Source organism: Sceloporus undulatus, chromosome 3 (genome assembly GCF_019175285.1).
Source record: "Sceloporus undulatus isolate JIND9_A2432 ecotype Alabama chromosome 3, SceUnd_v1.1, whole genome shotgun sequence".
In the NCBI taxonomy this organism is placed as follows: domain Eukaryota; kingdom Metazoa; phylum Chordata; class Lepidosauria; order Squamata; family Phrynosomatidae; genus Sceloporus; species Sceloporus undulatus.
The window spans coordinates 262,049,560-262,065,776 of record NC_056524.1 but is presented as its reverse complement, the minus strand read 5'-3'; the positions used below and the strand labels follow the sequence as shown (position 1 = coordinate 262,065,776).

At 38.1% G+C, this 16,217-nt stretch overlaps 2 protein-coding genes across 3 annotated transcripts in view; one reads left to right on the top strand and one right to left on the bottom strand.

Moving 5' to 3' along the window:
* CCDC39 (coiled-coil domain containing 39) overlaps nt 1-355 on the top strand; it is a 33,287-nt gene extending 32,932 nt beyond the window's left edge. For both annotated transcript variants that reach the window (XM_042460028.1, XM_042460026.1), the window contains exon 20: nt 33-355. In XM_042460028.1, the coding sequence (XP_042315962.1) occupies nt 33-189 (157 nt within the window). In that variant the 3' untranslated portion in view covers nt 190-355. The remainder of the gene's footprint in view (nt 1-32) is intronic.
* A 2,747-nt stretch (nt 356-3,102) lies between these two features.
* TTC14 (tetratricopeptide repeat domain 14) overlaps nt 3,103-16,217 on the bottom strand; it is a 30,846-nt gene continuing 17,731 nt past the window's right edge. Inside the window, exons 3-12 of the mRNA XM_042458546.1 lie at nt 15,226-15,425; nt 14,752-14,836; nt 14,501-14,630; nt 13,220-13,372; nt 11,913-11,984; nt 11,125-11,244; nt 10,908-11,030; nt 9,520-9,637; nt 7,890-7,999; nt 3,103-4,458 (exon numbers count right to left, since the gene is read on the bottom strand). Of these exons, the coding sequence (XP_042314480.1) occupies nt 3,540-4,458; nt 7,890-7,999; nt 9,520-9,637; nt 10,908-11,030; nt 11,125-11,244; nt 11,913-11,984; nt 13,220-13,372; nt 14,501-14,630; nt 14,752-14,836; nt 15,226-15,425 (2,030 nt within the window). The 3' untranslated portion in view covers nt 3,103-3,539. The remainder of the gene's footprint in view (nt 4,459-7,889; nt 8,000-9,519; nt 9,638-10,907; nt 11,031-11,124; nt 11,245-11,912; nt 11,985-13,219; nt 13,373-14,500; nt 14,631-14,751; nt 14,837-15,225; nt 15,426-16,217) is intronic.

Genomic DNA, 16,217 nt, shown 5'->3' with positions numbered 1-16,217 from the left:
CATAAATGTAACATTTTCTTTTTGTTTTCTAGGTCTGCTAAGAGTTCAGTGTCATCATCCAATCAACCACAAGTTAAAGTTGTATCTCTGACTCTGGATCCCAAGCTTAGTCTTTCGGATACTCCCTCTCCATGTCCTCAAAGCCAGAGCAGTATCTCTGCATCGTCTCGCAGCAGAAGTCCCACTTAACAGTCTTGCATTAAAGGGAATTTAAGAGATAAAATATAGCTGCATTTGTAGGAGTTCCTAAACAGGAACATATTATCTCTTTGGTAGTTTGTAGTTACTCACTTTTGGTGATATTCAGTAAATTGGATTATTGGTAAATAGAATAAACATTTAACAAAAATCTTAATGTCATGATTAAATATGTTCATTTTTCAGTAGTAGAATTACAGAGCCCTTGTTAGTATGGCTGGTGAACCACTAGCATGGTGCAGTGATTTGAGCACTGGACTATGATTCTGGAGACCAGGATTCGAATTCCCACTTGACAGGGTGACCTTGAGAAAGTCATGCTTTCTCAGCCTTTGTGGAAGGCAATGACAAGACCCCCTGTGAAATCTTGCCAGGAAAACCCTATGATAGGTATGCTTTAGGGTTCAGAAATGACTTGAAGGCAAACAAGTCAAAAGCTAGCTATATGTTTTTGAAAATCTGTAAAATTCATTAGCTTTTAAAGTAACACGTATTATAACAATGGTCAGTATGAAACATTCCATTCTCCTTGTCACATTTAAAATGTATGTATTTAAAGCATATCTATCAATAAAGCCAGGAATGGTAGAAAGTAATAGAAAGAGAGGAAGCCCAAACACCAGATGGCTAGACTCAATCAGGGAAGTCACAGGCCTGAGCTTGCAGAAACTGAGCCAAGCATGAGGGCCTGGAGATGTCTTATCCATGGGAACGCTGTGAGTCGGGGTTGACTGGAAAGCAGTTAACAACAAATCTTACAAACAATGGGTGTGTGCATCTTCAGCTGAACTAATGCTAAAGATGTAAAAATCTGCTCTCTCTCTCTCTCTCTCTGTGTGTGTGTGTGTGTGTGTGTGTGTGTGTGTGTGTGAGAGAGAGAGAGAGAGAGAGAGAGAGAGAATACCTGAGAGCATACCCAGGGGATAATTTACAAGGAATTTTCTAACTGCTGTTGTTTGTCCTAAGCATGGATCAATTCTCCCCACTTTTAAAAATCTTAAAAGCTGGATTTCAACCATAGAAACAACCTGGTGCATTTACATGTTCCTGGGTACTACTCCTTTGACAGAAGTTTTGATACCAGAGGTAGAAATGGTATGAAAAAAATAGGGATAGATTCCTATACCACAAAAAAAGAGCAGTACAACATATTTCAGATTAAACTATATGTGGATTGTTTTCAAAAATTGTTCAAGCAGCATCAAGGAGCTAAATGGGTCCAAAATGAATTTTGGAGTTTTCCCATCCCTGTTAAGTAGAATAGTGAGTCAAGAACATTGGAAAACCTTCGGGCTCATGAAGGGAGAAAATATTCTCTGGAATGTTGATATAACTAGCAATAAAGTAAATAATGTGAAATGTTTTCTATCTCCCTTGCACCAAAGACGAAGAGCCTTTAACTTATTTGAATGTTTCTATATTGACATACACAAAATGATGCTAGCTAGCATAGTTTGGAAACATAATTTAGTAAACGCTGTTCAGAGAGAGGCAAAGGCAAGTGTTTCTAAACGGTGAACTCTTAACATGATTTGTTTTCAGTAAATGGTATCAGCCAGAGTGGTGTAGTGGTTTGATCGTTTAACTACGGATCTGGAGACCAGGGTTCAAAACCACACTTGCCCATAGAAACCCAGTGGGTGACCTTAGGCAAGTCACACATTCTTAGCCTCAGAGGAACTCAAAGGCAAAACAAATCTCGCCAAGAAAACTTGATGATAGTTTTGTCTTAGAGCAGGGGTAGGCAACCCTTTTGAGCTGGGGGCCGGGTTGCTGTCCCTCAGACAACTGGGGGGCCGAAGCCAAAAATAAATAAATAAATAAAAAACCAATTAAATAATTTTTTTAAAAATAAATAAATAAATAAACCGGGACAGATGTAGGACAAAATTTTCAAATGGAGGGCACTTTTAAAATAAAAAATGGAGGACACGTGAAAAAATTTGCTGATTTTTAAAAAAATGTTAAGATAAATGCATGTTTCTGAGGCTTCTATAGACAATTGCCCCACCATGCCCCTCGCGCGAGACGCCAAAGGCCCCGGCGGCAATCGGCGGCAGGACTGGGCTGGGGCCGGTCCCAAGGCCTCGCCGGGCTGCAGGTTGCCTACCCCTGTCTTAGAGACAACCTAAGCTGGAAATAACTTGAAGGCATACAAGAACAACAACAAAATGATATTAAATGAATTTTTAACAAAGATCTAATTAGGACTAAATCGTTATTGTTATCCAACTTGTAAATCCAATCACTTATCTTGTTTTTAACTCTAGGTATCATAACGGGTTCAAAGTGTTTTAGTTGTTAATACATTTTGATATAGCTTAGCCCAATCACCTTTCTTCCATTGTACACACAAACACAACTTTGGGAGATGGTCCTGACATACCCACACCCCAAGTACAAAAAGGCTGTATTCTGAGTCCTAGCTTTAACAGATAGAACACCTGTCTTCTGTCCTGAGGAATGCAGCTAGAGTCCCCATAAGTATTGTCAAAAAGTAACTCTGAAACTTGGTTTGACATATTGCCAGATCATTCAAGTTGTTACACTTTATCCCACAGATTTCAGTATCATATTCTATTTGGGCAACTATTTTTCCCTAGAAACTTTCAATGCAGGTATTACCAGCCTGCTGCCCCTAAAGCAGAAAAAAAATCAAAATACAGTAGTATAAGTTGATTTCTGTGCTATTAGTGAGATGTTTCACAGCTGAATCTTCCAAGATTTTTTTTCATCAAGCTATTTTTAAAAGGAAACCTGTTCTATCTTATTCCCCTCCCCCCAAAAAATTCCAGTTGTACGCAGGTGAGACTGACTGATTTAGAAAACATGCCCACAGAGTTAATGAAACAAAAAGCCACAAAACGATCTTTTATCATGAAACAAAACCAGGTAAGTTTTTAAAAAAATTTTTTTTTTAATAATATATGCACGGATGGCACATCCATTTAAAACATTTGAATTAATGGTTATTTTAACAATGAATGATAATATTAACAATACAAAGTAACAGTCATTGGTGCCGTGGAGACATTTCTTTGTAAAGTGCAATTTAGATACCAGTTAGCACAGGTGGCAGTCTTAACAGTAGCTAAGAAGGGTTGTTTTTTTACCCAGTCACCCCACATCATAAAATCCTAAATAGCAAAAGAAATTCAATTGCAAAGCAAGATATGATCTAACTCTTGCATACTGATCATTCCCTAAATCAATACCTAACAAGCATACTTAGAGGGACGAATAAAGGGGGGGCGGGAGAGATTTGAGCTTTTTTCAAGAACAGAAACTTCTCAAATGAATAGAAGTGGAATTATTCTCACATATGCATTATGGTTTTTAATTCACTGATTTTTTTGTTTGTTTCCTTTTTCTCTCTCAAATTCAGCAATCTGATTAAATATGTTGAGTAAATTCTGGGGCAGCTTTTTCCTGTCACCACTTCCCAATTGTCCTTTACCATTGAGTGTAGCTTCCTCATCTAGCTCCTTAGTTTTTGTGGCATCTTCTTGGCTCTTATGTTCTCTTTCACTTCTAATCCAGGCCAACTCTGGCCTGTTGTCAGCATTGTATCTACTAGGCTCATTTATCCACTTGCTGGTGTATTGTTTGTAGTTTTCAGCTGATTTGGTTGAGTAATCAGACCCTGTGGGAGAGGTGGAGTACTTTGTTTGACTTGGACTGTGCTTCCGATAACGCTCCTTCCTCCCAGCTTCTTTTTCTAGTTTTCCTAAATCATTTGGCTTGTTTTTGTCATCAGCTTTTCTACAATAGGAACCTGTACTATCTCTCCTATTAGAAGAAACTCGGTCTGACTTACCCTGTTTTTCTGATTTGCTACTACTTGCCTGAGTTTTGGAGCTGCTGTAGAAATCTCTTGAGTCTTCAGACCTACCTCCATAAGGATCATCGCCAGCAGAAGTCCTTGACAAAGAGTATTCCCTCTCTCTGTTCCTTACCTCAGGCTTTTGATAGGCTAACCTGTCGTGCCTCCCCAGCAGCTTCTCCATTTCGTGCTTTTGATTAAGGAAGGAAGCGGAGGTATTGGCTGGAGGAGAGTAGCAGTCATCTTTCTTGCTAGGATGGGATGAACTCCTAGATGTGTGCTTTTTAGAGCTCTGTGAGGATTCGGACTGGTTCTGATTCCTTTTCTTGCGCTTTTTTTTATCGGAGGAAGAGGAAGAAGCAGATTCATTTGATGAAGAATCACAGGAAGAAGAGGAGGAAGAAGAGGAAGTTGACCTTTTTCGTTTCTTCTTCAACCTAGAAGTTTTAATTAACCATGAAGTATTGCCAGTAGCATCTATATTCACAGTGTTCTGACAAAAGCATAGGCAGAAACAGATTAAAAATGAGAAGATGGATGGGGAAGGGGGCTTGCATATTATTTGAATGAGGTTATCAGAAGCATATGTGCTGGTTTTAAGGTTTTCTGATAAGCATGTTAGGAAAACTTTTACTGTAAAGGTCCCTATTCCTACTATAGAGTATCCCCCAGCAGACCTAGGTTTCTTTTTATGGACTGATACTAAATTACCACAGAGTAGGCAGATTTGAGGAAAGTCCAAGCAAACCTTCTTCCCCATCCATAACAAAACCTAGTAAGTCTAGTCCATAAGGAATGCATGATCTTGCTCAACAACTCTTTATCTAGATTCTAACTAGCTATGATCCAAATGAAATGGCATAAATTATATTTGCAGTTTGTTTTTTCTCAAAAGGAACCCGTAATTAGTATCAAATGCCAGCTCATGCTAATCTTCAAAGTGTCATAATTTGGGTAATTCTCATGAGATGGCTTGGCTTATTTTAAATCTGCTTACTAAAAACAAAATAAGCAACTTCTACATATTTACCTAAAAAGAGCCTAGAGAGTCAACAATAGTGCCTAAAGATTTACTTTAAAAAGAGGGAAAATATCATTTGCTTATTCACCCTCAAAATGGAGAGTCTTAGGATTTAATAGCATCACAGCTATCCAGACATGCTACCATTATCCACTTAAATTTCCTACATAATAGTAAGTCCCTATTTTACTATCTTTAGATTGACAGATGAAAATTGCAGTGGAATCTCTTAAACAGGATTAAGCACAACAAAGGTTATCCTAGTACCAAGAAATTATCCAAACATATTGTGGAAACCTAAAATATTGCATAATTGTAAGAAAACAGATTTTTAAAAGGTTGTTGTAAGATTATAATCACCAAAAGTAAAACAAAAATGTTCTTAGTTCATCTAACTGAAACCTAAAACATACAAAATGGAAGTACTGTTGGCTGGGGATTTTGATTTAGGCATCCAGCCTATTCTCAGTGGGGCTGCACCCACCCTTCTTGGAGCAATAGGTTCAAAAACATGTACAAGTGGTAGCAGTGGCCAGGAGTACCTTTTTTCCAACAGGGTAGAATTCAGAGACATAGAGACACGGGTTAGCCTGAAATATCAGTATGCAAAGGGATTTTGTAGTACCTTTTGAGACTGAGCTAAAGAAGTCGCAGCATTAGCTTTGGTAGACTTTGCCTACATCCTCAGATGTATGGGGTTCACTCCATGCATCTGAGGAAATAGACCAAGTCTAGGAAAGCTAATGCTATGACTTCTTTCGCTCAGTTAGTCTGAACGTTGCTTCAAGATCCTTTTGCATACTTTTCCTACCAGTTCTGCATGTGAATTCGGCCCTTCACTATAGAAACCTGATTAGGTTTTACTCATGTTTCTATCAGCTTGGGAAGGATTACTGTTATGCAGTGATGAACAACTGTAGTGCAGCAGAGGCAAATTTTCAACCCACGCCTCCCTCCCCAATTAGCTGCATCAACACCTAAAATAAAGCTGAAGAAGAACTAGAAGTATTGTTTGTTTTTACTTAATCTTTATTTTTGGCTGATGTTTCTTCATGGGGAGGCAACTTGGGAGACAGAGACACATTTTCATTATTTTTTGTAGTGGTTTAGGCTATTTGCAGGCCATTTTTAAAAAACAAACTTGGAGACTACAAAATGGGGATTAGGGGTTGTATACAGTTTGCACTTTCCTCACCTCTGTTATAAGATGCTTTCTGAACTGAGAGTTCAGATCAGATACTATCACACTCAACTTTACATTAGCTTCATTTGTTACCAGCTTGATTCTGGGCTCAATTCAAAGTTTTAAAGCTTTAAAGTGACCATAGATGATAAACAAAATAGTCTTTGCCCCACTACAGAACCTCCATGTGATATAAGGTAAACATGCAGGACCATGATACAGAGTAGCCAAACACACACATACACACACCCGAGATGAATGCTCACTTCCTTAGGAGTAAACAAAAGATGTTCATCATGTAGTTATCTACAGAGGTGTTGTTTTTATAAACAGTGGCAAAGGAATGAAATGGTGATTGTACTGGTGGCAGGGGCTTTCAACCTTTGCCAAGCTCCTCATGAAAATCAGCCTCACCAGAACCTTTCCTCCTATTGTAAGTAATCAAGCATGGAAGGATTCAGATCAGAACAATGATGGGGATAAAGTTTTAAAGTACCTCCACCTAGTTTAATCTAGTTTACAGTAATTTTAGAGCCCACTTCAGTACCATTTCTATGCACTCCCAAGGGCTGACATTTCAGAGACACACATGTTTAAGTGAGCTACTGATGGATGGCACAAAAGAGTCAATCAATGGGGCTTACCAGTGTTTGAAGAAAACTATTTTAAGTCTTTTATATATTCTGAACCATGCAGGATTTTACAAGAAGCATGATGTAAGATGTTTCAGAAGCAAAAGGTCCATCAAATGTTGATTTCTCCATTTAGAAATTTAATAATCATGGTTTGAGGTTAGTGAAAATATAGACCTGAAAGCTAGTAGAATTATATGCTAATTTATGTCTCTGCTTTAAGTATGAAAGAAGGCTGCAAAGAGCATTTTTGAAAACATACCTATTGAAATAGCAAAGAGCTGCGACAATACATGTACTTTCAAAGTCAAAAAGCTAAAAAAAAATTGGAGGTGGTTTTCCAAAGCATCCAGATTACAAAGACTGAATTGCACATGGTAGGTTTTGCATGGACTCAGTAAAAAAATTGCTTTTTACTGTCCCAATCGTTTACCTGAAGTGAAAGGCTACAGCATGTTTTGCATAAACATAACCTGGAAAACACTCTACAGAAAAACTGCAATGTGCTTTTATTTAATATTTGTATCCTTCACTTTCCATTTCATTTAAGGAGAACTGAAGACACCTAAGAATAGGTTACTGCAAAAATTGTCACTTACCAGACCATGTGCTGCATTTTCATGAACACTTACTTGTGGCAAATTTGTGACTAAGGTCGAAAACATACTGCAGAAATAATCCAGTTTGAGACTGCTTTATCCAGTCTCAAACTGCGTTATTTCTGCAGTGGGTTTTAGACCTGACTCACCAAAAATGCCCTGATAACCCTGCAGTACATCTGACTATGTGGCAAAGTGGACTTAAAGCATTTAAAAGCCATGATCCAGAACTAGCCTCTCATTACAAACTGACTTTAAGCTGTACTCCTCATTATTTCTGTAATAAAATATTTCAGATCACAATAAAAGTACAACACCCTAGAACAAAAACAGTGAATGCCCACCATACTTACACTCAGTTAGCTTTATCACATATGTAAGTGATACTCTATGGGAGTGTTCAGTAAGAAACACAGAATGTAACATCGGTTACCTTTTTTCTTCTTTTAAGAGCTTACGCAATTTTTCAACACTTGTTTCTATTTTCTTCTCTTTTTGCCTCTCTTCTTTTGCAGCTTGTTTCTCTCTCATTTCCAGAGATTTCTTTTTTGAATCCCAACATCAAAAATATTGCATTAACAAGCCACAGTGTTAAGCCAAGGATTTTCCCCAAATTCCATCCCCACCCCAAAATGCACATGCACACAGTTTACGCCAACCCCAAGGGTATCACATCCCAGGAGACATTCAAGATGAAATAATAATGTACAAACAGAGCGTGAAGGTGAGTAAGCAAGATATTAAGGACCATATTGCATTTTATACCGCATATGTTAAAAGAAAATAAGAGGAAGAGCCAAGAAGGGTATTGAAAGCCATAACCCAGTATAATGACATTAGCAATCCAGAAGTTGGGAATGGAAGATTAAAAGGAAAAACAAAGTAATTTTTGGCCATACAGAATAATCAACCAAACAAAAGGATCAAGAAAAGCACCATTTGAATTTATGCATAAAATAAGATCCAAATTAAAATATAATTGGAAGGGGCCGTGTATATACAAACCATTTGGCAATCGTACCACAGCCCAGTTTGATGCATGGTTTACACACGTAATCATATTCCAGTGGGTTGTTGGTGATAAGCAGCACCAGAGGTCAGACACAGCAGCAACAGTTCCAGTTCAGAGGAAAATGCATTGGAGAAAAACATATCATCAGTATTACAGGAGGACAGTCTGTTAGTTTCAACTGTAACTGAAGGCATGTGCCTGTTTAGACCTTTTCACTCACTTTCTGTCGCTCACCATCATGGAGAGTGGTGCATATGCAAAGGAAGACAGTGCCCCCTGTAACTAATATGTGTCTTTTATAGACTGGTATAAAATGCTGATAAAAATAGACATGATATTTCTTTTTGCATATGTTCTCCACATGATGGAGAGGCGTCTCATGGAGGAAAAAAAGCCCAACACAAGCACGTACAAAATGACCCTCAGTGTCTTTCAAACATGCATGCTATAAATAAACCTGTCATGTAGAAAACCTTGGTCACCAAAACTTATAAGCATGAAAACTAAGCCTGTAGGTCAAGACTCTTTTCAAATTATATTTACTTGCTGGGAAGCAGCAAATGTATGGCAGAAGAGGTAAACTGAATCTAGCTCCCTAAGGCCTAAGTAAAACATGATTTTCACTGGTCTGTATTCCACACATTGGCCCTAGTCCCAAAACAAAAGGCAAGCCTTCATTTACTGCAGTTCTTTCGGGAAAAAACCTTTACATGCCTGCCTATGTCACAAGTTGCACTCCAATTTCTGATGCATTCACTTTGAAGCAAGTTTCATTTATTTCAATACAACTAATTTTCAAGTCAATATATTCTGGAAATTCATGTAACTGTCCACTAAATAGATGCTAACTGAAAGAGACCTCTAGAACTTATCTGATCTGGACATTTTGGAATTTTATGTTTACAATTAACCTACCTGAATGCTAAATTTCTCAATCATTCCCTGAAGCTATTACAAAAAACAAGGCATACAATATGTGGTTTTAACAGGCACACCAATATTGCCCATAACATCATTTTCCTCAGTCTACTAAGAGAAAGTAAAGAATCACCTGTATCTGCTTACGAAGTTTTAACAAGGCATCCTCAGCTTCTTGAAATGTCTCATCTATGTTTAAAGCCTTCTTGTAATAACTCTCTGCATTCAACAACTTCTCCTCCTCTTCCAACCTGGGAAATTATTTTGGAGCAAATATAAACATTAGAACTTCCACAGTAAGTCTTACATAGTTCAGGGTTAGACCACTCCATGGTTAAGAACTGCTCAAATCCATTATAGATAAAACAGTGCAAACAATATATTTTACTATGGCTGCATCTGCACTGCAGAAATAAAGTGGCACTACTTTAACTGCCATGACTCAATGCTATGGAATTCTGGGAATTGTAGTTTTGTGAGACATTTAGCATTCCCTATCAGAGAGCTCTGGTGCCACAACAAACTAAAATTCCCAGAATTCCACACCAATAAATCATGGCAGTTAAAGTGGTGTAAACTAGATTATTTCTGCAGTATGGATGCAGTCTAAAAAAAAGTAGGGTTTATGCTTAAGAAAATGTTTTGCTCTGAAATTCATCTATTTCACCCAAAATGTAGTGCTTCACACCAAAGACCAGTCCTAAGACTGACTAGAGGACAAGGATATTTCCACAGGACTGAACTGAACCTGTTCTGGATGAGAAATACATTGTTGTTTTGGGCAGGTCCCCTGACCAGCAGTTTTGGAAGTCCTTAAGAATTACAAGAATGAGTACAATTGCAACATGTGTTCATACAGATGCTCATGCACGTTTCTTCCACGTAAACACTGTCAATCATAACCCTGAGAACATTCAAGCATAGCAAATTTAGCTACAAAGCTACAAAGATGCAGAACCAAATGGTACAAGATTAGATATACAGTTGTGCTCCCAGTTAAACAATGAAGCCACAGTACATCTATCTGCATCCAATATCTTGTAAAGGCTTTAAAATAAGTATTAAGATGAAAATTAGAATGTAAGATGTGACAGAATCCTACAAACCAAGCCAGGATGAAAGATAGTAGGAAAAAGAGTAGATGTCAATGAGTGTGTGGAGATTATATTTACTCACTTTCCTGGAAGGTCAACATGAGTAAAAGGAAGAGCAGGGACATTTTAATTCCAATTCTGGGAAGGCAGCCAGAATGTTTTAGTCAAGAGAAGTATCATTTTCTCTATGTTTCTTTTGCGATTTGGCCCTATGTTAGTAATACAGACTGGAGAAGATTCCAACTCAGGACGACAGCAAGTAGGGGAGCATTAATCCTTACCTCTGGAACCTTGCACCCAACAAAATTACCTACACAAATCTGACAAAAAATTACCAACAGAAGCTTTCTTTTCATGAAGGTAGCTGCTGTCCTAGCAAGACATTTAACATAGCTAGAAAGAATGAACAACACAAGGCATAACTTACTGGCCTCCTCGTTCAACAAGTGTTTGACAGAGGTATTTTCTGGCATTTCTGTGTGTTGGACAGTTTTCTAATGCAACTTCAAAATCATCAATTGCTTTATTTAAGCTTCCCTTTGTTGCATAACTAGAAGAAAAAATATCAGTACAAATATTTTACATTTGTATATGAAATAAATTTAAAATGCTGTTTTCCAGCTACAAATGAGGCAGACACTTACAGTGCTCCACGGGCTACTAAGGCTTCAACATTCTGTGCATCTATTTCCAATGCTTTGTTGTATTCATTCATGGCATCCACATGGCGGCCCTCTTTAAAATAATCAACACCAATCTTTACACTAAAAAGAAAAATAATCCAATAAGGAATATTAAAATTCCTGCACGTCACTCAATAACATCTTAGTACTTCCACTTAAAATCCACATGAAAGGTACAGACACACAAAACCATTACATTATAGAGTGTCATTACAAGTTATGTCTAACCTATTTATTAATACATGGATTTTCTCCAGAATGATTTCAAAGTCAGAGAATTCAAAGGGATAAAGGAATTCACCAAGTTACACCAAGATACAAAGGAACTAATCTTTTAGGTTTTAACTATACTTTTCATCATTTCTTTCTGGCAAACAAAAGGAACATTCAACACTTTCATGCAAATGTAAGCAAACGGTTAATGTTCTACTAGAAGGCTCATCCTATTTAACATAGGTAAATGGGAAAACTAGTAGAGAAACTTCTGTATTTTGAAGCTTATCACAAACAAGGTGCTTTATGGAATATTTGCCTGTCCACATTAAAAAACATTTTTGCTTTGTACTTGATTGATTCACAAGAGTAACTGACTCAGCAAATTGTGGGTGATGTCAATTCCAAACATCATCCTTCCTTATTTCAAACAGTCTGAATAAATTCAGAATGCATTTGCCTTGAAGCAAAGTGGCAGCTCTTCCTAGTGTTACATAAAACAAAACAGCTGGTAATAAAAATGAAATACTGTGTACCATTTTAAGGCCCATGAGGCAGATTGTCTCTTCCGCAATGCAACAGCAAAATCCTCTTCATTGAAATTTTTGCTTTGGGAAAAAACTCAAATATTTTAATGTAAATCAAGGAGACAGTACATCTTTACAACTTAAATAAATACATTTGACATTCAGGTCATTATTAACACTGGAAGTAATACAGTCTGTCTCCCCCCCCCCAGCGTATGGGAAAAAGAGCATATACTCAAGCCCCATAGAAAATAATGGGGCAAATGCTCATGGCAGCGCGGGTATGCGGCCCATTACTTCTGTCAGGGCTTGCCTTCCATGTAAGCTCAAAGCCACAGAAGGCAAGCCCGCCTATGAGGAGGGCTGACTGTATTTCCCATTGATTAAGGAGAGCATTACAGGCTATGCTAAAGAATGTTTAATCTGTTACTTGGTTCTCCAAAGTCTTCTCTATATGACTACCTAGCCAATTTATAGACCCATCCACACATGAAAATAACTGTATAGATTCATTGACTTGATTACACCAAAGTGGTAGAATTCAAAGATATAGCCGTGTTAGTCTGCAGAATCAGTATATAGAGTAGTGGCCTGCAAACTCTGCTCTTTAAGGAATTTTCGACTTCAGCTCCCAGAATCCCAGACTACTGGCCAACATGGCTGAGGCTTCTCGGAGTCCAAAATCTCTTAAAGGGCAGTTTGAAGACCACTGATGTAGAGAGATCTTGAGACTAAGTGAAATAAAGAAGCTGACAGCATGAGCTTTTGTAGACTTCAGTCTACTTCCTCACTACAGTCACCCCTCCATTTTTGTGGACTTCGAATCTGTGTCCCTCGCCCGTTTGAATGCAACAAATGGAGGGGGACAAAATGGGGTGTGCACCGCCATTCAAGACAATGGGATTTGAATACAAGTGATTTTATGTTTTTGCACCGGGGGGGGGGGGGGTTTGAAACTGATTCCCCTGCAAAAATGAAGGGGCTACTGTATATGCATCTGAGCAAGTACAGTGAAATATACGAAAGCTCATGCTGCCATCTTTATTTCAGTTAGTCTCAAAGGTGTTACAAGACCTCCCTACATATAGCTTACATAAAGTCAGTTTAAACCTGGTGCTTTCACTAAGTGGTCTGCAAGTCAGAAGGCTGCACAGCTGCAACAAAATTGCTTTGTTTCTGAGGCAGTTTAAAAAGTGATCAAGTTCAACATGCAGAGTGCTTTTCCTGCACTTTTTAACTTTTTTTTTTAAGATCATGCATTTAAACCAGGGAACCACCCCCACTGAATAGAACTGCCAAACTTTCTTGGGAAATACCTTTGTAGTCCTCTCATTAAGGATGGTGGGTTGGAATCATTCAATCCTAGTTTGCCTACCAGAAACTCAACTACTGCTGGATTTGCAAAACCCAGGGAATGATGCAAAACTTTTTCATATGTTTCCAAGCCACTTGCTGTTTCAACACTCCTCCTGAAAAAAAGAGAGGACATATAATCATGAGCCCAGTTCCACCCTGAGAGGCAACACATCTGTCCTATCATCCTTTCAATACACAACACAAAGAATACTAGGCTAAAGATGCTTTTAAAAGTTATTAATATCTCCAACATTTTATCAAGGAACTCTACGTGCTACTGCAGAAAGCACTGACAACATGTTTAAAATGAAGCACCACAATAACTGGGAAAGAAAACTCTTTGCCTCTGAAGACAGCAATACTGTACTTCAAAATGAAATGGCCAATTTAAACGTTTATTTACTGAATCATAATTCTGATGATTTGCCTCTCTGCTGACTTCAAAGCCCCTTGATGCTGCTCCTCTTTCTTTTTTTTCTTTTTCTTTTTTTGGCTTGGGTTGGGAATCTTTACTGCTAAACACTCCTTTAACTTCAGGCTGGCACTCCCAGGACTCCTCCAACCCCCTTTTCCTGTCTTGATACAACTTACACTTGACAAGTTAATAGGAAAGATGTGTTGTTTGGGCTCAGTGGAACAATATCAGTCAGTCAGTCAACCTTTATTAAGCATAGAAAAACAACATGCATTTACAATAAAACTTCAGGATCGTTATTAAAATTTAAGCCATAATCTTGTTGCCTCCAGCAGAAAACAATATTATTCCCTAACAGCAAAGCCATACATAGGAAAAGAGTACACAGAAAATGGTACTCCTCTGCTTCCTGCACTCACGTGTCATTTATCAGTCATACTGAAATTAAAACTTTGCCCACAAAAAGGCTCTGACAACAAGACTGCAAACAATGAGAGTAACTAAGGAAGGTACAGAGAAGGCAAAGCAAAAAGACAAATTGTTCCAGTCTGATTCTCTTCATTGTACTCACATGCAGGACCACTACTGTTAGCCTTGGTGTAAGATATCAACAATATAAGATCAGCCAAAAGAATGGGCTTCCCTATTCATTCTCTGACCAATTTCCACATATCCATTGAGACAAGGGCTTGGAGCTGTCAACAATGGTATTAACTGAATGCTCATACATTGGCTGGGGCCACTCTGTGCATTTTCATTCAGCACAAGTACAGAAAGTATTTTACTGAGCCACAAAAGAAAGATGCAGCTCACTTCAGTTTCATACCTATAGTGCAGAGGCAAGTCTTCTGAGCTGACCACTCCTAATTTGGTACTTGCTAGGCTTGGAGAAAGAGCAGAGCTGTGCAGTGAAACGGTGAGTTTCTCATGATAGCGATCAATATCCTTGATTGCAGCTATTAAAATACAAAAAGGCCAGATTTAAGCATCAGAGCATCCCTGCATGTGTGCTGAATGCAAAAGTGTAGGGGCAAATTGATCAGCAAGGTAGCCAAAGACTATATTAAATGAACCTGCCTTGGATAAGGTCACCAGTTTGATAGTATGATAAAGGATCACCATGGCTGCTTTGGGAAGGCACATCTCTTAATGGACAGAGAGCCTGAAATAGAAACCAAACAGCCATGTGTTAGTATGTAACATAAGACTTTTAAACACAGCTTACATAAAACAGAAGCAAGTCATGGCCAGAATCTCACACATAATGTAAGAACTATAGGAGAGTTTAGTTCAATGTTTTTACACCCTCAAAACAAACAGAAGAAATCAACTTTTCTTGCTAAGGCAGCAAAGCATCCTCTAGCTCACCATGTTCCAAGGCCAGAACATATTAAGGCTTTGAACTTTTCACCATCCCACAGATGCCACTCACTTTCTCTGAGTAAGCCACCCCCATTTAACATGCAAGAGGCTATCAAGAACCAAATTATATAACAGAAAAAGTCATATCTCCTTTTCAGCAACTGACACATTAATTGTTATCAGACTTACCGTGATTTCTAAGTCTGCTATCTCTCGAACAACACCACTCCGCAGGCAGAAGAGCACCATGAAAAAACCGAATTCACGAATTGAACTAATCCTTCCAATCACTATGTCCCCACGTTCAATATCTCGAAAAAACAGCTCTCTCCTCTCTGTACTGGGAACATCCATGAACTGCTCCAAAGGTGGCATAACGGCATAATAATCTTCAATAGAATAAAAAAAAATAATGTTTAAATATCATATTTCAAAGAGTAGTTACATGACAACATGTCACAGTTGGATCCAGTAACACTGTTCAACTACAAGTTATCTATCTATCTAAATAGGAAAATATTTCAGTTTACTTTAGACCTGTCCCACTCAGGAAGAGGCATAAAAATTCTGTTATTTGGTAACCCAATTTAGGCAACTCCGCTTCATGATTTCTTTTTGGTATGGTACTCAAAATAGTTCTAAATCAGATTTTATCATCATGGCAGGAAGTGTTTCAATGCCTAATGTTTCAACAACTGGAGTGGATATGAAATATACCTAAAAGCCACAATTTTACTTGCCAGTGTGTGGAAATTCTGTGTAATTACTTGCTAATGAAGAAAAAGGCACTCCTGCACAGTCCCAGGCTCTGACATTCATCACTGATTTCTAGGTTTAGTTAAGAGTTTCTCCAGATTAAGCCCCCCAAATAAGCATCTGGAGCAGACATAGATCACTGTCAGCAAGTGGCACTATTATTTATTGTGCAAATGCATGCAGTGTCACATACAACTGGGAACCAAACATCAGTTTCATCCTAGAATTTAGATTCACATTCCTCAATCCTATGCACACAGCAGTCAAGTATATAACTATTAATATTCAAAAGCATTAGTATTCAAAAACATACCTCAAAAACATGAATAATCTAGGGCAAAAAATGGCTCTTTACTGTACACTCACAATATTTAAAAGTTTTCCTGTATCAAGACAATGATTCTAAGTATCTACCCAATCCCAGG